This window comes from Plecotus auritus (genome assembly GCF_963455305.1).
Source record: "Plecotus auritus genome assembly, chromosome: 5".
Taxonomy (NCBI): domain Eukaryota; kingdom Metazoa; phylum Chordata; class Mammalia; order Chiroptera; family Vespertilionidae; genus Plecotus; species Plecotus auritus.
The window spans coordinates 40,468,561-40,489,499 of NC_137776.1; the positions used below are offsets into that span (position 1 = coordinate 40,468,561).

General features: G+C 38.3%; 1 protein-coding gene across 1 annotated transcript in view; it reads right to left on the reverse strand.

Annotated features, from left to right (window-relative positions):
* The window catches only part of ITGA4 (integrin subunit alpha 4), a 90,438-nt gene that overhangs the window by 51,242 nt on the left and 18,257 nt on the right, over positions 1–20,939 (reverse strand). The window contains exons 3-10 of the mRNA XM_080670799.1: positions 18,762–18,868; positions 18,536–18,665; positions 16,548–16,615; positions 14,815–14,944; positions 13,125–13,210; positions 12,404–12,466; positions 12,174–12,311; positions 7,365–7,476 (exon numbers count right to left, since the gene is read on the reverse strand). Coding sequence (XP_080526925.1) covers positions 7,365–7,476; positions 12,174–12,311; positions 12,404–12,466; positions 13,125–13,210; positions 14,815–14,944; positions 16,548–16,615; positions 18,536–18,665; positions 18,762–18,868 — 834 coding nt within the window. The remainder of the gene's footprint in view (positions 1–7,364; positions 7,477–12,173; positions 12,312–12,403; positions 12,467–13,124; positions 13,211–14,814; positions 14,945–16,547; positions 16,616–18,535; positions 18,666–18,761; positions 18,869–20,939) is intronic.

Here is a 20,939-nt window from a genome sequence, read left to right on the forward strand (position 1 = left end):
CTACTAAATTTCTGCTGAAAAATCTGGAAAAAATACTGTCTTGTATTGTCAGCTCCCGACAAATGTTTGGAATACAGTATAAAAAATGCTAGAGGGACTTATTTAAACCAAAAAAAGAGAACTAATTAGTAATAAGGAAACATATGAAAGATGTTTCCAGTAAGAGTAAATATATAGTTAAGGTAGTGGATTAGGCACTTATAAAAATAGTATGAAGGTTAAAAGACAAAAGTAGTAAAAATAAAGTAATTAGTTAAGGAATAAACAAAACGAATAATTAAATTGTTACAACAAAAATATAAAATGTGGGAAAGGGGAGTAAAAATGTAGAGTTTTAAAATTCATTCAAATTTAAGTTGCTGTCAACTTAAAGTAGACTGTTTTGTAAATCTATATACCGTTATTTATGAGCCTCTTCATAACCACAAAGCAAAAACTAATGGTAGATATACAAAAGATAATGAGAAAGGAATCTAAACATAACACTAAAGAAAGTCATCAAACCACAAGGGAAAAATAAACAAGAAAAGAAGAGGAACTACAAAACAACAAAATGGCAATAAGTATGTACTTATCAGTTAACTACTTAAAAGGTAAATGGACTAACAACTTCAACCAAAACAGTGGCTCAGTGGATTAAAGCCAAAAAACAAACAAAAACAAGACCCATCTATATATTGCCTACTAGAGACTTAATCAGATGTAAGAACACACACAGACTGAAAGTGAAGGAATGGAAAAAGATATTCCATGTAAATGGAAACCAAAAGAAAGCTGGATTTATATAAGACAAAATAGACTTTAAAACAAAGATTGTAATAAAACACAGAAAAGATAATTACATAATGATAAATGAGTAAATTCAAGAAGAGGTAATATTTGTAAATATTTTTGAAGCAAACATAGAAGCACCTAAATATATAAAGCAAATATTAACAGACCTAAAGGGAGAAATTGATAGCATACTATAATAATAGGAAACTAGAATACCCCATTTACACCAATGATTTCCATACAGAAAATCAATAAGAAACATGGGCTTTAACACAGTAAACCTGATAGACTTAGTAAATATATATAGAACATTCCATTCAAGAACAGCAGAATACAGATTCTAGTGAAGTACAAATAGAACATTCTCCAGTGCAGATAGTTAAGCCACAAAGCTTAAGAAGATTGAAATCATACCTAACATCTTTTCTGACCACAATGATATATAACTAGAAATCAATTATAGGAAGAAAACTGGAAAAATTACAAATATATGGAAATTAAACAACATGCTACTTAACCAATGAGGTCAACAAAGAAATAAAAGGAATCAGAAAAGATTAGTATGAATAATTATATGCTAACAAGTTGGACAACTTAGAAGAAATGGATAAATTCCTGGAAACATACACTCATCTAAGATTGAACATGAAAAATAGTAAACCTGAATAGACTGAATTGGTAATTGAAAATCTCCCCAAGAAACACAAGCCTAGAACCTGATGACTTCACTGGTGGATTCTACCAAACATTAAGATTTAAATACCTATCCTTCTTTTTATTTTACTTTATTTTATTTTTTATTTTATTGTTTAAAGTATTACAAATAGTAGTACATATGTCTCCTTTCCCCCCCACCCCATTGACCTCCCCCTGGCCTCCCCTACCCTCCAGTACATGCCTTTACCTGTCTCCCCCCACACCCCCCAGTGTCTTGTATCCATTAGTTATGCTTATATGCATGCGTACAAGTCCTTCAGTTGATCTCGTACAGCGCCCCCTCCAACCTCCCCTGCCTCTCCGCTGTAGTTTGACAGTCTGTTCAATGCTTCTTTGCCTCTGTATCCATTTCCCCCCCCCATTTCTTTCCTTTAAAAAATCTTGCCTCGGCAGACTAGAAATAAACATATAATAACAAAAATTTGTTTCCCGTGACTCGTCTCCATGCCCAGGCAGGAAGGCAGTCCTGAATTTGAGCATAGGTGCACGACCTTGGGGAGATTGTTTTCTGCGACCAGATCCTACGCCCACGCAGGGAGACAGCACTGAATTTGAGCCTGGGGGTGCAAACCCGGGGAGTTTGTTTCTCATGACCAGCCCCTGCACCTTAGCAGGGAGGATGCAGTGAATTTGAACCTGGATGTGCCGTCTTGGGGAGTTTGTTCCTCATGACCAGACCCTGTGCCCACACAGGAAGGCATCGCTGAATTTGAGCCTGGGTACATGGACACAGGGAGGTTGTTTTCCACAGTGCACACCTGCGTGACCAGACCTCACACCCACACTAAGGGGCAGAGCCACCTGACTTTGATTCAGGGCAAGCACACACAGAAGGCTGTTTACTGCAGGGCAGAAGTGGACCTCCTGCCAACACAGTGCGACTGAGCAACCCAGTCTCCAAGGCAGATCGAGGACCCTGAATCTCCACACAAGAGGCAGCATTGACCACCAGTGACTAGACTCCATTCCTCATTACGTGCGCCTGAGATCCCTGATTTCCAGTACATTCACACTAAGAGCCAGTGACTCCAATTCTTGGTGCATGTGTACACAGGGACCTGATTCTCAGTGTGAGGTAGCTCCAAGAAACAGAGACTCTGATACTCGATTCTCGGCATGGATACAGGGAGCCTCTGACTCCTGACACGCAATAGGGGACTTTGATTTTTGGCACACGCCAGTGGGTTCTCTGTTTCAACATGGCCCAGGCAGGGTCCCTGATTCTAGGTGCACATACGAGGCCACACTAAGTGCCTGTGACTTTGACCCAGGGCGAGCGTGGCTCCCACCAACCCACAGCAACCGCATGTCTTGGTATCAGAGCTCTTCAGTGACACTTGGGGGGTGCAAAACTCCCACTGCACATGTTCCAGGCTCCTGCAACTCGACATCTGAACCTTTTGGTGATAGTCAGAATGGAGAGACAATGAAGCAATCCCCAGAGGAAAGAAAAGGAGGAATCATCAACTAAGGAAATAAGTGAAATGGAAGGATGCAATATGACAGAAAAAGAATTTAGAGTAATGGTCATACAGTTCATACACCAGATGGATGAGAAAGTCAACAACCTATGCAAAAATCAGGAAGAAATAAAAAATGATATAGCTACAATCAAAAACACCATGGAAGGCTTCAACAGTAGACTAGAAGAAGCAGAGGACCGAATCAGCAAGTTAGAAGATCAGGTACAGAAACAAGCCCAATCTGAACAGCAACTAGTAGAAAAAAAACTAAAAAGTAGGAGGAGAGCCTAAGGGAGCTTTGGGACAATGCAAAATGAAATAACATACGTATAATAGGGCTGCCAGAAGGACAAGAAGAGCAACAAGGATTAGAAAATTTATCTGAAGAAATAATGACAGAAAACTTCCCTGATGTGGGGAAGAAAAAAGTTACTCAAGTACAAAGAGTCCCAAGCAAGATGAATCCCAAAAGACCCACACCAAGACACGCCATAATTACAATGGCAAATGATATCGACAAAGAGAGAATCTTAAAGGCTGCAAGAGAGAGACAGAGTTACCTACAAAGGATCCCCCATCAGATTATCAAATGATTTCTCAACAGAAACACATCAAGCTAGAAGGGAATGGAAGGAGATATACAAAGTGATGCAAAGCAAGGGACTCAATCCAAAAATACTCTATCCAGCAAGACTATCAATCAAAATTGAAGGGGAAATCAGGAGCTTCACAGACAAAAAAAAGGCTAAGGGAGTTTATCACTACCAAACCAGCAATGCAAGAAATGCTAAAGGGAATGCTGTAAAAAGAAGAAGCAAAAAGGTAAGAAGGAACACAGCCTCAAAAGATAAAAATGGCTACAAATAAGTACCTTTCAATAATAACTTTAAACGTAAATGTACTAAATGCGCCAATCAAAAGACATCAAGTGGCTGAATGGATAAAAAAACATGACCCATATATATGCTGTCTACAAGAGACCCACCTCAAAACAAGGGACTCACACAGACTGAAAGTGAAGGGATGGAAAAATATCTTTCAGGCAAATGGAAATGAAAAAAAAGCTGGGGTAGCAATACTTATATCTGACAAAATAGACCTCAAAGTGAAGGCCATAATAAGAGATAAGGAAGGCCACTTCATAATACTAAAGAGATCGATACAACAAGAGGATATAACCCTGGTAAACATATATGCACCCAATGCAGGAGCACCCAAATACATAAAAAAACTCCTGGAAGATATCAAGAGAGAGATAGACAACAATACAATCATAGTAGGGAACTTTAGTACACCACTGACATCACTGGATAAATCCTCTAGACAAAAAATCAGCAGAGAAACAACAATCCTAAATGACTCACTAGATCAGATGGACTTAATTGACATCTTCAGAACATTTCACCCCAAAGCTGCGGAATATACGTTCTTCTCAAGTGCACATGGGACATTTTCAAAAATAGACCACATACTGGGTCACAAGCAAAGTCTCCCCAAATTCAAGAAGACTGAAATCATACCAAGCATCTTTTCAGACCACAATGGCATAATATTAGAAATAAACTACAATAAAAACATTCCAAAACACTCAAACACTTGGAAGCTGAATAGCATGTTATTAAATATTGATTGGGTTACCAATGAGATCAAAGAAGCAATTAAAAACATTCTGGAAACTAATGACAATAAAAACACAACAATCCAAAACCTATGGGACACAATGAAATCAGTCCTGAGAGGGAAGTTTATAGCTCTCCAGGCCTACCTCAAAAAACAAGAAAAAATGGTAGTAAATCATCTAATGCTACAACTCAAAGAATTAGAAAGAGAGCAACAAGAAAAGCCCAGAGTGAGCAGAAGGAAGGAGATAATAAAGATTAGAGCAGAAATAAATGACATAGAGACCAAAAAAACTATACAAAAGATCAACAAAACCAAGAGCTGGTACTTTGAAAGGATAAACAAGATTGATGAACTTCTAGCCAGGCTCACCAAGAAGCAAAGAGAGAGGACTCAAACAAAATCAGAAATGAGAGAGGCGAAACAACAGACCCCACAGAAATACAAAGGATTATTAAAAAATATTATGAACAACTCTACTCCAACAAACTAGACAACCTAGAGGAAATGGACATATTCCTAGAAAAATACAACCTTCCAAAACTCAATCAGGAAGATTCTAAAAATCTCAATAGGCCAAGTGCAGCCACTGTGGAGAACAGTATGGAGTTTCCTCAAAAAACTAAAAATGGAACTCCCATTTGACCCAGTAATACCACTTCTAGGAATATATCCCAAGAAGCTAGAAACATCAATCAGAAAGGATATATGCACCCCTATGTTCATAGCAGCACAATTTACCATAGCTAAGATTTGGAAACAGCCTAAGTGCCCATCAGCAGATGAATGGATTAAAAAACTGTGGTATATCTACACAATGGAATACTATGCTGCGCTAAAAAAGAAGAAATTCCTACCATTTGCAACAACATGGATGGAACTGGAGAGCATTATGCTAAGTGAAATAAGCCACTCAGAGAAAGATAAGTATCACATGAGCTCACTCATTTGTGGAATATAATGAACAACATAAACTGATGAACAAAAACAGTTTCAGAGACAGAGAAACATCGATCAGACCATCAAACCTCAGAGGGAAGGTAGGGGAGGGTGGGGGTAAGGGGGAGAGATCAACCAAAGGACTTGTATGCATGCATATGGGCCTAACCAATGGACACAGACAACAGGGGGGTGAGGGCATGAGTGGGGGGGATGAGGGAGTAATGGGGGAAGAAGGACACATATGTAACACCTTAATCAATAAATAAATTAAAAAAAAATAAAATAAAATGTCCATATTACTGAAAGCAAGCTACAAATTATTGCAATCCCTATCAAAATTCCAGTGGCATTATTCACAGAATTGGAAAAAATATCCTAAAATTTGTATTGAACCACAAAAGGCCCTGAATAGCCAAAACAATCTTAAGAAAAACAAATCCAGAGACATCACACTCCCTGATTTCAAACTGTATTACAAAGCTATAGTAATCAAAACAGTATGATAGTGGCATAAAAACAGACTCATAGATCATTGGAACAGAAGAGAGATCCCAGAAATAAATCTATACATATATATGGTCAATTCATTTAAGAAAATACAATGGAGAAACACAGTAATAAATGGTGATGGGAAAACTGGACAGCTACATGAAAAAGAATGAAACTAGACCAACTACCTTATACCATACACAAAAATTAACTCAGAATATCTATCATAGTGTTTTATAAACTCTTTAATGTAAAATGTTATTTGTGTAATCATAATCATAAAAATATCCATCCTTTTATTTTTAATATAGTAAAAAAATTCCAGAAATGGTAATGTTTGTATACCAAATTACACTATCTTACATTAAATGGGGTTCATTGAAAGCATATGTTCAACAACCCACTAACTTTCTCCTTGCAGAGTAACATTTTAGACATCTAAAGTAGAATGAAGGAAGCACTTAGTCATAAAAAGAAATCAAGAAAGTGAGAATTCACAGTACTCACTTCACTAATTTTTGATATCCATATAAGTTTTGACCTAATATTACCATATACCAATCATCAATGACTGTATCAAGAAGACACAATTCTAGCTCTGAAAATAAATATCCAACACTTATTTGCTGAACTTCATGAATCACACACATTCTCTCAAACCTATTCATCATTTTATGCCCAGTTTTAACAGACTTGGTAATCAATCAGGGATAGATTGGAGAAAGCAAATTTTAAGAGGGAAGGCTGGTAGAAACAAGTACTTCAGCAGCTGGGCTGATTTCCAGGCAATAGGCACAGTTATGATGGTACCATCTATTCCATAATTGAAATTGGTCCATATCAGTTGATAAATAGCCACTATTCTTGAGTCTGCTAGTTGTACCCTCACCACTGCTCAGGACTCAATCATGGGATCCCTCAGATCCTCCCACAATGCTGTGCCAGCTCTGCAGCCAGCCTCCACTGGGTTTTGTCAGAGTCTTTATTGTACTAATAGTGAAAGAATAGGGTCCAATGAGTCCATGATATACATTTTCCCCACATTTTAACATTTCCAAAATCAGAATCCTTTTTACAATAGAAAAATGGTGGGTCACAATTTAATAGCATTTTTTAGGGGCACAAAAAATGCCCCTCATAACCAATGGTGCCTTAGAATCAATGGCATATAACAACAGTAAGAATCAATAGCTGACAACTAAGGAGAAGTCAGGTGTGACAAAAAAAGAAAAAAACTTAGCCTACATTCTGGCCCCATTTTCCATAGAAAGACAAACAACATAAAACTCCAATCATATTTTCTTCCATGTACCATTTTAAAAACGGAAATCAAATGCTAAATTGGATACTTTTATTTACCTTCAAAGCCATCATTATCGATGTCACCAAGATTAACTATAGATTCCCCAAATCTTGCAGCGTATTTGTCACTTCCAACGAGCTCTGTTTCCATTTCATTCATTACTGCTCCCTAGGTAGAAAGGGGGAGAAAGGTGTCATCATAACACTCCCTGACAACTTTACACATGATTTACTGTTGTAATTGGATATTGATTTTTTCTAATGCTTCAAACAAGTTGGACAAACTACAGACTGAGCTGTAGTACACACATCTCGGTTCAATTCAATAAATATTTATCAAGCACATGTCAACACATAATAGTATGATTAGAGCTCAAAGGATATAAAAAATTGTCAAACTCATGATTCTTAGTTTTGAAAAATCCAATAAATCATTTTGATAATTCAATTTAGCAAATATTTATCAAGTTCCTACTGCAGGCACTGCACTCTACAGACTGAACAAGTGAAAGGATAGGCAGTGTGTTTATATGACACAGGCCCTTTCCTAGAGAAGCCCAGAGTTACAGACAAGGCTACACACCAGCATGTAAATGACTTAGAAGTATAGACTGCTTGGTAATATCAAAAAGCAAGGAGAGTATATGTCATTGTGAGAGCCAGGAGAGATTTCATAAACAATATTCAAGATAACTATTGAAGGATGGGCATAATTTTGACACACAAATTATCAGCAAAGCACAAATTCCAAAGCATTTGGCTATAATGAACAGTGTGTATAATGAGTGAGAACAAAATACTCAGATTGGGTCCTTGAAGGGTGGGACTGTGAACACTGGGGGAAATTTACTCTCAATTTAGGGGACAATAGGAAGCTGCTGAAGGTTTCTGAGTTGAGTTATGCAAACGAAGCTGGCCTTTGGAACCTTATTCCAGCAGCAATGAACATGGATTGGTCAACCGCTATCCCTGAAGTGGGGAGATGAGTTACTACAATAAGACATTCAATTATGTTGCGATAATAGCTACCAGACTCTCTACATGCCAATCATGTCAAACTCTTGTAGAAAAAAATATCCATGCGCTACTTACTCATTCCTCTGCTCAAAGAAGTCTATTCATCATTTCCCAAGTACACGCATGTTCTTCCCCTTGGCAAGTGCCCTTCACCTTTTACTTTCCAACTAAAAAACTCCTGTACTTGTTCTGCTCTCAGAGAACCGCCTAATTTAAAGAGCAGAAGGCAGAAGAGACTCCAACAAGGATGAGACAGTGCAGACCTAAGGAAATGCCAAGGCACTGAGGTTCCAGGGGAGAGTCAAAAAGCGGTAATCACTCTTCTGCGAGCATTCTCCATTCATAGAGAACAGTGACCAAGAGTTTGCTGGGGACCCCTGAGAGCTATTTTAGTAGAAGTAAGTGGAAGCCATATTCATTCAAGTACCAGTCTTTCTCGAGTTCATTAACAAATAGTTACTGAGCACCCACTTGTCCAGGACTCTTTCAGTTCCCGAGGAAACAGCAGTAAACAAGACAGATGATCCCTTTCCACAGGGAGTCTACATTCCAGGAGAGGAACAGATATTAGCAAACCAAACTAATAAGTATATAATTCCTTTGTGGTAGTGGTTAGTGCTTGTAAGAGAGGTATAAAACAGGAAGTTAGAAAGGAGCAAAGAAAGAATAATCAATGCCAGAGCAAGCTTTAAAACCTGAAATCAATTACGATTTTTTAACATATATTTCATTTATTTTTTTACAGAGAGGAAGGGAGAGGGCTAGAGAGTTAGAAACATTGATCAGCTGCCTCCTGCACACCCCCTACTGGGGATGTGCCTGCAACCAAGGTACATGCCCTTGACTGGAATTGAACCTGGGACCCTTGAGTCCTCAGGCTGACGCTCTATCCACTGAGCCAACCGGTTAGGGCTCAATTATGATTTTTAACTCGTGTTCAATAGTGGTGCCTCAGGGCAGGAGTGAGGAAAGAACAAAAGGGTAGACTTGTGGGTACAGTTCCTCTTTTGCCCTTTAAGGAAAGGAGCGCCACTTTTATCCGGCTTTCATATTGGGATTGCTTAAGATTTCAATGGGAACAACAAGGTCCTATATTGCCTTATTTTAGGTATAAATGCTACTGTTCAAACTATTCTCAAAAAGTTTGGTTATACAATGGATACAAGACACTGGGGGGCAGGCAGGTAAAGGCATGTACTGGGGGGTAGGGGAGGCCAGGGGGAGGTCAATGGGGGGGAAAAAAAGAGACATATGTACTACTATTTGTAATACTTTAAACAATAAAAAAATAAATTAATTAATTAAAAAAATGAAAACTAAAAAAAAAAAGTTTAGTTATAAAGAGAAGGGAAAGAGAAGAATGCAGAATGAGGATGTAGTTAGTCTAAGGAAGACCATTTATGGATAGGGAAATGTGAAATAGCTCTGCCAGAAAAAGTAATAATACCTGACATCACTATTAATGAGGTGTGATCACTTTGTAGATAATAAGCTTTTACTATTAAATTTAGTTTAAAACAGTATAGAAAATTCCAACACATACATAACTTTTTTGCTCTACATCTGGAACTTTCAGAATCTCTCAGCTTAATAAGATAATTTCCTCTTAAATTTTAAAAAGTTTAACCTGATGTTTAAGATAGAAATTTATTAAAAGACGTGGAATCATTGATTAAATAAGATTACAAATACCTTCTTGAAATAGATTTTACTTTGTTGAGTCCTGCCTGTGCCTTAAAAAATGAACTAATGTTCTTACAAACCCACTTGTGCTCTTAAACCAAAGGCAGGCCCAAAGGACCCCATGAAGGCCCTATCAATTCTCTGCTTTAAGGTCAAGAAGATAGAGTGGCAAGACAAAGCCAGCAGAACTCTTTTAACTGACCTGTCCATAATTTAAAACTCAACAATCCTATCTAATAAAAGAGTAATATGCAAATTAACCATCACTCCGTTACACCCACAAGCCACACCCACAAGCCAATCAGGAGCAAGTATTCAAATTAACCCAACCAAGATGGCTGCAGCCATGGAGAGAGCAGGAGGGAGGCTTGGGTTTCCCCGGCGATGGAGGAAGCCAAGCTTTCTGCACACCCTGGCCAGCCGAGGCCTCCACTCCAGGCTACAAAGTTTCAATTATAGAAGATAAATAAATCCCAACAGAAATGGCTGCTGCCACAGAGTGAGCAGAAGGCTTGGCTCCGCTCCAGGCTACAAAGTTTCAATTGTAGAATATAAATAAATCCCAGATACCAGGGCCTCGGTCGCTGGGGGGCGTGGCCAGCCTGCAAACCACCACAGGCCCCTGGCCCAGGCAGCCCCATGCCCCAAGGGAACCCCCACCCTGATCCAGGACACCCTTCAGGGCAAACCAGCTGGCCCCCACCCATGCACCAGGCCTCTATCCTACCTAATAAAAGAGTAATATGCAGATTGACCATCACTCCAACACACAAGATGGCTGCTCCCATGTGGTCAAAGATCCTGCTCCAATGTGGACACAAGATGGCCACCACAAGATGGCCAGCAGGGGAGGGCAGTTGGGAGGGACCAGGCCTGCAAGGGAGGGCAGTTATGGGTGATCAAGCCTGTAGGGAGGGCAGTTAGGGGTGACCAGGCTGGCAGAGGAGGGAAGTTGGGGATGACTGGGCCTGCAGGGAAGGGCAGTTGGGGGGTACCAGGCCTGCAGGGGAGGGTAGTTAGGAGTGACCAGGCCTGCAGGGGAGGGCAGTTAGGGGTGACCAGGCCTGCAGGGGAGGGCAGTTAGGGGCAAACAGACTGGCAGGGGAGCAGTTAGGCATCAATCAGGCTGGCAGGGGAGTGGTTAGGGCAGCCGTGGGCAAACTACGGCCCGTGGGCCAGATCCGGCCCATTCGGCTGTTCTATCCGGCCCATGGAGCCAAAAGAGCGGAAGGTTCTCTTGCTCTCCCCTCCGCTCCTTTACTTTGAATTTATATTAGTTCACACAAACACTCCATCCATGCTTTTGTTCCGGCCCTCTGGTCCAGTTTAAGAACCCATTGTGGCCCTCGAGTCAAAAAGTTTGCCCACCCCTGGGTTAGGGGGTGATCAGGCTGGCAGGCAGAAGCAGTTAGGGGCAATCAGGAAGGCAGGCAGGCGAGCAATTGGGAGCCAGCAGTCCTGGATTGTGAGTGGGATGTCCGACTGCCCATTTAGGCCCAATCCCACGGGCAGTTGGACATTCCTGGAGGGGTCCCAGATTGGAGAGGGTGCAGGCTGGGCTGAGGGACAACCCCCTGCTGCATGAATTTCGTGCACCGGGCCTCTAGTAAGCAATAATTATGTATTTCTACAAATCCTATATCCACTGTGGAAGAAACTATGTCAATTTTATATTCTTATCAATCTATATTAATTGCGCAAATTAATATTTTATCAAAACATGTCTTGTTTCCAATGGTCAAATCAAGAAATTGAAAATGTGAAATATTTTTTTCGTCTACCTCAAGTAATATTTTGTAATTGTTAAATTGTATAAGGACAATCACTACAATAAGAAATCCACATTTTGAAGGATGCAAACATCATGCTTTCAAATTAGATTTGTGTCACAATGAAAACTGAAAGAAACGTCATATATTGGGGTGAGTACCTCCCAGCTGTGAATAGAGAAGCTCTGGAATGACACACCTCCCCTTCTGGAACGTCAACATGGGTCAGCGGCCCATTTAGCATCCTATTCTATGTCATGTTGGGAGCGTCAGCACCGTACCAGAATTTTTATTTTCATCATTAAAGTAAGCCTAAGAATCTGTAGTCTCAGAACTCCGGAATCAGTTCCCAACGTGACCCCCGAGGGGCTCCCAGCCCGGGGACCCTTGGACTTACTGAGCCGGAGTTGATGTACACGAACACTCTGCCTTCCTCCCTGACGCTGCTCTGCATGGGAGCTCCCACCAGCAGGTCCGAGAAGCCGTCCGCGTTGAGGTCCACGGCACAGACAGAAGCTCCAAAATAAGAGCCAAGCTGCTCCAAAAACAAACCAGACCCAGTCACTGAGAAAAGAGCAGGGCCCGGCACCAGAGCCCTCAGGGATAGCAAAGGTAGAGACATATTACCTTTTTACCTTTCATTTCTTGTAAGATCTTTAGTTCTCTCTCATCAGTTCTGAATATGTATGCCTGCAATTGTGAAAAGAATTAGAAGAGGTTAGACTATGACATTTTAAAATTATTTTCATTTGATCAAAATATCATTTTTCATAACTTGTAATTGCTCAAATACAGTCTTAAAGATCCTTTTCAGAGTGATCCCAAAGGTTTAGAAAACCACGTTCAGGCTAACTACCTTCTCGGGAGCTACCTCCTGGCCCCTGAGACAGAGCGCAGAGAGAAAGCATTTTTGCCTCACTTTTCAAAGTAAGGCTAAGAAAAATTTAGTAACCTTTATGCAACAATGTAACAAAAGCTAAAGCCAAAAATAGCATCTTATTCTTCGTAGTCTTCCCATAAAACATGTTGCCACCTCAATTTTCCTTTAGTTGTAAACTTGTTACCCAATAAATATATTCCCCCGACACTTTGAGACAGTTCTCTCAAAAACAGTTTACTCATAAGAAAGAAAAGCTTCATTTGACATATAATTTTCCTTAAAGCTTTTCTGCCCAATTTTATCTAAAAGCCATACGATGTTCACCAATTCTACTAAATGTAGCACATGGCTCATCATTTCTACCTTTCATTCCTTAGCATGTGTGCGCTTCCTCCTTTAACCTCTCCTTCTCTCATGCAATCTATTTGAATCCTCGTAAAGAAATAAATATAAAAACGTAGTTCTTACTTTACCAATCTGTTCATGTTGAGGGGCTCCTCCGACGACTTCGGTGGTATCCCTACTCCGAAAATGACCAGCTCCAACTGAGTACCCTTCAAGAAAACGGAGACAATTGTGAGGCTCGTCATCTGCCATGGGTAAAATATATCATCACGTATCCACTCAGAATTAAGCGAGACTGAATACAAAGTGACTACACGGAACAGAATTTTAATAATATTTAGCAAAGCAATACTAGTACACACAATTGGTCATTCATTTTATGCTTTAATTATTAATGTGTGTGTTATGAAACTAGTCACATGGCTTATCTATCCAAGCCCTAGAAATTGAAGATAGCACCTTTACATTTGGTTTGTTAGTCTCTGTGTAGTATCAGGACATGCAAGCTTCTGGGATTACAACAGAAATATTTTAGAGCATATAAAATATGACATTTTAAACTTTGAGTGTAAAGTTTCCTAAGTTGCAATTTTTTTGCCATGAAATCTTTATTATGATAAAATTTTATGATGATAGAAATGAGGAAATATTTTTGTTTTATTATGTAATAGAAAGGGTAATACCAAGTTATATTTTATAATACTTGAAGATAACCTTCAACTCTAAACAAGTAAACGATGAATTGTAAATGAATTCCCTCTGTTTGAAAATGAATTCCTTCTGTTCAAATGGGAAAAATAGTACTGCTTTTTCTTATCATTATTTCTGAGTATAGAATGCTCACATTTGAAGCACATATGGCTTAAGCAATTCTATACTTTCTAAGAAACTATCGGAAAAGCATTCCTTTTACTATAACAGGGAAATTAATGCCAGAAAAATCTTGTGTTTCTATTGAAACAGACTATAAATAATCCCACTGCTGAGTCATTAAACAGTAATAAGATAAATAAGAATAGGAAGATAAAAATAGTTAAGCTCTGAGAAATATTCTAAGAATTTATGAGGCAAAGGTCAATGAGCCGTTTTTTTAGACCCATATGCTTCATAATGTTACCCATTGTCTAGAACGCGGTCGTCAACCTGACTGATTTTCAGCTGGTCCTTTAAGAAACTATACTTACTTACTCTTATATAATTAAATGAGTTAATTAATGTAGAGTGCAAAAGTTCCTCGCATATGGTAAGCACTCAATCAATACTACCTTAATAGTAATAAGTAGACTACATAAAGACACAAGCTCACAAGTTTTACTCCAAATAATAAGCATTTTGCAGTAAACCAGGAGTTCCAGTCTAAGAATTCTATACTGATGACTGTAGTTACATTATATTAAATGTGAAATTAACTAAAGTTTCACAGATTGTATTCTTAAACAGACAAACTGTCTTTTTAATAACTACTGGCCATTTTGATCATTTTTTTTTTTTGTTTTACTCCTCACCCAAGGATATTTTTCCATTGATTTTTAGAGAGAGTGGAAGAGAGAAGAAAAGACAGAGAAATATTGACATGTGAGAGAAACAATGGATTGGTTGCCTCCTGCACACACCAGGGAGGAGCCTGCAACCAAGGTACACGCCCTTGACCAGACTCGAACCCAGGACCCTTTGGTCTGCAGGCCGATGCTCTATCCACTGAGCCAAACCAGCTAGGGCCATTTTGATATTTTGAAAATATAATTTCCCTTATTTATAATCACTAGTATCTGTAAGAAAGATTATAATTTCAGTTTGTCAATTTTTACAGTACCTAAGTAACTTCCAAATTTTACTTGATTGTCTTTGTCTAAAAAAGCCGTGTATTTATTTGCAGTTATATTGTAGGCAAAAATAGAGCCAGTCCAATAAGATGATCCTGGAGCTCCCATCACAATTAAATCCTGTAAGAAATAAAAAATTTAGCATCCTTTAAAAGTTTAATCTCACCACCCAAAACCTCTTCCAGATATACGTTTTAAGTAAATAGTGACAAGAATGCATTTTTTTATAATAAATTTCTAAAACCTGAGCATTTTATGAACTTAAAAACACACCAGGGGAAAAAAAAGCCAGAGAAGCTAGCTAATGGATTTTCACTAAAAATAGAGTTTTAGAAAAGAAACTTTCACTTCACACTTATCAGTGGACTTAGAAATCAAAGGTAGAATCATTGAACACTAGAGTGAGCTTTCAGGAGAAAGGCAATGTGGTTTCTATTAAAGTAAATCATATCTGGGAAATTCATTAGTGCTCATTACAGAGATAATCATGTGTTGTCAAAGAGTGAAAAAGTAGACTTATTTCAATTTGCAAAAAGCCATTAACTAGTTTCCTTAACAATGTTAGCTTAGAAAAAATAATCCAATAAAATCTTGGGCTTGCGATCAATGATTCTCTCTTATTGATGTTTCTCTCTCTTTCTCCCTCTCTGAAATCAATTTAAAAAATCTTTAAAAATTTTGGGGGACATATTTGATGATAAATATGAATTTAGAAAAAGCAAACAGAGGAAAGGTTGAAATAAGCAGATAGTTGTCTAGTAAAATATGAAAACTTTCTGCAATCAAACCTATTTAACATATTTCTAAATTTCCTAAACAATTCTGAATTTCAAAAAAGACCAATTTAAATATACACTAAAGAAATCATTGCTTTTTTTTTGTTTTACGTAGTCGGTAATATTTATGGAAATTGTAAACCTAAGGCTTTCTACATAGATTCAGAAAACATTCATAAATTCATAACTGGTTTTAAAGGGAAACTGGCAGCTTTGAAGGTTGAGTACAACTGTGATCATTCACTGGGAGTTACAGAATGACTAGAGTGGTGGAAAAAGAATAATTGAGTCTGAGAATATATCTGATCTAAGAGATCTAAGAGGTTATTAAGTTCTTCAGTCTCCCAATGCTCATCATTTTAATTGAAAGTGTGAATTCATATGTTTACTCCCCTCCTCAACAAGTAAAAATAACATACTTAGGTGTTTTCAATGCCTAAGTTAACAGAACAAATAACTATAGCTACTTTTAATTTCTATTAAATTCTTTTTTTTTTTTTTAAATATATTTTTATTGATTTTTTACAGAGAGGAAGGAAGAGTGATAGATAGTCAGAAACATCGATCAGCTGCCTCCTGCACACCTCCCACTGGGGATGTGCCCGCAACCAAGCTACATGCCCTTGACCGGAATCGAACCTGGGACCCTTCAGTCCGCAGGCTGACGCTCTATCCACTGAGCCAAACCGGTTTTGGCTCTATTAAATTCTTAATGAAAGTAATACTCTTTAGTATAGACTTTTAGTTGCACAGCTATCTAATATTAGGTATTTTCTCAAAATATACGTCAAATATTGATTGATAAAAAATAAGCTATACTACTGTACTTTCAAATATCAGATATTATATAATTTTTACTGTAAAGCATAATATCAGTCTTCGAAGTCTTCAGAAACATTAAAATTCTATATGTAAACATTCATAGCAGCTATTTTTTGGACTATTACCTCCATGTGGAAACTAGATATTCCAACTTGACATGATGCAAAATTGTCTCCAAAATTTTTCACGTAATCTAAAATAAAGTAGAAAAAACAATTCAGGATTTCACATAAAGACAAAATCTGTATAATTTTATTTTATGGAAGATAGGTGACTAGGCCAGGACACAAATTAAAAAATACTAGAATGGAGGCTCCTAGCTCTGCCACCAGCCAGTGTTTGACCAAAGGCAGAAAAGGGGGAGAAAAAGCTTTCACAGACAATGACTATTGTCCTCATTTCATAAGCCCCCCCGACGTCCACATTAACTTGTAAATATGGATAGACATTTGGGATAAGAAATAGCATAAAAATCTGAGGTGGCGGCCCCTTCTGCTACCAGAGGGCTGACCCTGATAAAATTAGGTGATATCCCTTGGTCACTCACAGTTTTCTCCTCTATAAAATGAAGGTATTTAACTCAAAAAATTGCCAGAATTTCTCCCACATCTAATATTCTAAGTTCTACTGCCTAATTTCATTTACTTTTCAGTATATGCGATCACCAACCAGAAATCACACATATTTCATTCCCATTTGTGTTTTTTTTATAGTTCCTCCATTTAAAAAACAAACAAACAAAAAACAAACAAACAACAACAAAAAAAAAAACAGAAAAAAAAATCCCACATACAGGCTTCCTAGATTTTTCCCAGTAGAGGGTCTCTTATTATGAAGCCCCCATGAATGGATGCTTTTGGAACTTGCTATGAACACAAAACTTTGCTTCTGAAACACCGACATCAGTAAACCTCTATGAAAATAAGAATCAGGACCACATCTTTGCTTTGGTTTTACTAACTAGAAAATTTAAAAGGATTGCTGTCATTATAATTACTATACTCTGTCATGATTTTCACTCATTTTTATATCTTCCCCGAGCCTATTTTTTCCATTTTTATAAATTTCCCCATAATTTTAGTTATCTTATATTTATGTCATCTTGAATTTTTTGGTAGAATGTGACTAGGTATATCTGAGCAAAACTAAAAACAATTATGAAAATGTTTCAAAGTATAAACCATTAGGAAGAAGAGGATAATAAAAATGCAGAAAACTAGACTGAATTTTACTGCAATTAAGAATTCAAAATTCACCTTTTATCTTCTTGCCATCCAAAGGCCAATCAGGAATATATATGATATAAGCTTCTCCATGATATCAAATGCCAATATTAATAGTGTCAGTACCTGAATTTGCTTATTTGTTCAAAATTTTGTCAGGTGACAGATATTTTCTTGAAGACTGGGGTAATCATTTTGGTTAGAAAAGTTGGAATGTATATTTATTTAATGCCGAATTTTCCAAATTCAGGTTTTTAGAATTTGTTCTGTTGCAGATATATTTTTAATGCTCTATTGACATTCACCATGAACTTTTTTCACTTCTGTTGTTTATTTATGTCCTAGCTCAGTGTGCAGTAATGCTACCTATGGCCTGGAATTTTTATGGGAAAACCTTTCAAACTTAAGATACCAATCCCTTGCTAGTTCAAGAAAAACAAGTGAATTTGAAAAAAAAAAGTGAAAAATATTTGCTTCCATTATACTTGAATCTTTCTGAATATTCTTTGCAGCTAAAGATAAAGCAAGTGACCTAAGTAGTTTTCTTTTTCTCACTGATAAGACGTTTCAATGTAATTTCACAATTTTAAGTGTCCTATAATTGTTGAGTATTAGACTCACATATACTGAATTGAAAATGAATTTAATGCAAAAATGGGTAATTATCAACTAGATTCTAGAATTATTCAAATTAAACTGTAGAATTTCCTAAAAACACAAAGTGCATTTATGAAAACCAATAAAAAAGGAAAGGGTACTTTGAGTATTTATAAAGAACACAGCTATTTCAAAAACCCCCTCCCCACACATCTAAAATGGAAAATAATTTTAAAAAATTAAGTCATCCACTTGTTTCTTTTGATCCAGTTAATATTAAAATCTTCTCTTACCTTGATAACATGGAGCTAGTCTTTTACTCAGTTCTGTTCGTAAATTAGAGGGCATTCTATAGCAACCACCCGTGGGGAGCTTATTTTCATTCTTCATGTAATATATATTTTTCCATCTATGCCCACAAGTCTGAATAAAACATAAAAGTAGACTAAATTATGTGAAAGTCACACCCAGAATATCTGATGTCATGATGTGATCAGTGGACCAATTCCAATAACCTACCACGATGGATCCATTTTCTCCTGGCTGTCTGGAAAGCGTGACCCCCAACCACTGATTGTCTCTTTCTTCCAAACAAGTCTTTCCACAAGGGTCTCCATGAGGGCTACCTACCACATTTGAAAAGAACGTTATCATCAGTTACCTTGAAAACTATGTTATTCTAGGAGAGCAGAGAAAATGAACACATCATGCTTATCCCCAATGTTTTTTTCCCTTCAACCACGTGTGAAGTGCCCAAATCCATGCTTATGTGTCATCTTATATTCAGTGCACAATGGGGGGAGGGATAACTCTGAGTTATGTAACTGTGAGTTACTTGGTACAAATGTGTTTTTCTCGAAAGGCGATTTTTATTTGTAGAAATGACTGGGAGGGGAGTGACCAGTTTACACCAACATAGGCTGTGCAAAATCAATGGCAATGTATAATGCTTGGTGAAGAATTCCCACCTTTGCTTGGACCCGTGGTCGGCAAACTGAGGCTCGTGAGCCACATGCAGCTCTTTGGCCCCTTGAGTGTGGCTCTTCCACAAAATACCACGGCCTGGGCGAGTCTATTTTGAAGAAGTGGTGTTAGAAGAAGTTTAAGTTTAAAAAATTTGGCTCTCAAAAGAAATTTCAACCGTTGTACTGTTGATATTTGGCTCTGTTGACTAATGAGTTTGCCGACCACTGGCTTGGACCATTTATCTAGCATTATTGACAACATTATCAGAGCACTTTGTAAGACATACTTTGTGTTGAGACATCTACACTAATAAAAGAGAAACATGCAAATTAACCATCACTACGCTACACCCACCAGCCAATCAGAGTGAGTATGCAAATTAACCCAACAAAAGATGGCGGTTAATTTGCATATGCAGACAGAGTGAAGACTGAAGACAGCATAGAAGAGGGAAAGCGTGGGGGGCGGGTGAGGGGGCGGCAGCTGCGGGAGGGAAAGTGGTGGGGGTGGCCGCGGTGGCGGCAGAGACGGCGGGAGGAAAAGTGCAGGGCGGCAGCGGGAGGGAAAGCACGGGGCAGCAGTGATGGCGGGAGGGAAAGCGTGAGGTGGGGGGGCAGAGGCGGTGGGAGGGAAGGGAAAGCACGTGGGGTGGGAGGGGTGGCGGTGGTGGGAGGGAAGCCCGCTGGAAGCCCTGTTCTTGCAGGAATCTTCCTGCAATGGCCTCTAGTTAACAATAAAAGACAGTATGGTCTTCAGCACTGAAGTCAGTTTCTTGAAGCTGGAAGGGGATGACTGAGCATGTGGAAATCAGCAGTGTATAATGAGCATGGTGACACTGACTAGCATTGAAAGCAAACTACCCTGTGGTTTATATTTAGTTGATCATGACTGCTCTCAACAAGGGAAATAAAATGTTAAAAAACAGATTATCTCAATAGTTAATAAAAAAACTTTGGTAGCACTTTGGCAAATACGTGAATAGAAAGAAAACTAAACATAAATACTCCTAAATTGTACGAAAGAAAGTCATCTACACAGTGATAATGTTTCCCTTTTGTTAGAGTGACTTCTTTGCTTTAGAGCTAGGATCCTGTATTCAAGGGAGTTCTATTAAGTGATTTTAGGGAAGAATAAGATGCAGTACCTTAAGATTCCTTTTGCTGTCTGTATTTCCACCCTCTTCAATTGCCACGTGATAGCCTATTCCACCTGGGCTTCCTTCCAAAGGCAGGCCAATGTATTTGCATTAATTTGATTGGAAGAATGTGGAACTTGGGTTTGTTTACTGCATTTTGAACACTGGTCACTGTGTTCATACATTTATAGGAACCATTTTCTAAATTAGGCACTGTCTCCTCCTATAACCTTAACCCCTCAAGTTTTCTGGGCAAACACAGAATACCTATATCAATAAGGCTAATATTTTGAAAGTGAAATTATTTGCAGAAAATCTCCTGGGTAGGAGAGATTTTGTTTTAAGGAGTATAGGAAGACAATTGTGTATACACTTGTTTGTTCTCCAAGATGTTGATCAGGAAAAACAGCAAAACCCTTAACACAGCGGAACTGAAGAAAGCGTCCCAGCCCCTGGAAGATTCTGCTTTAGTAGGTTCAGGTGAGGCCCTGACTACCCCAGATGGTGCCCATGATCTGGAAATTGCTATAAAAGAATTAGCAATTCTTATGGATTATGTTGTTCTGGCCAGGTGTCCTGTAGAATAGTGACTGGCA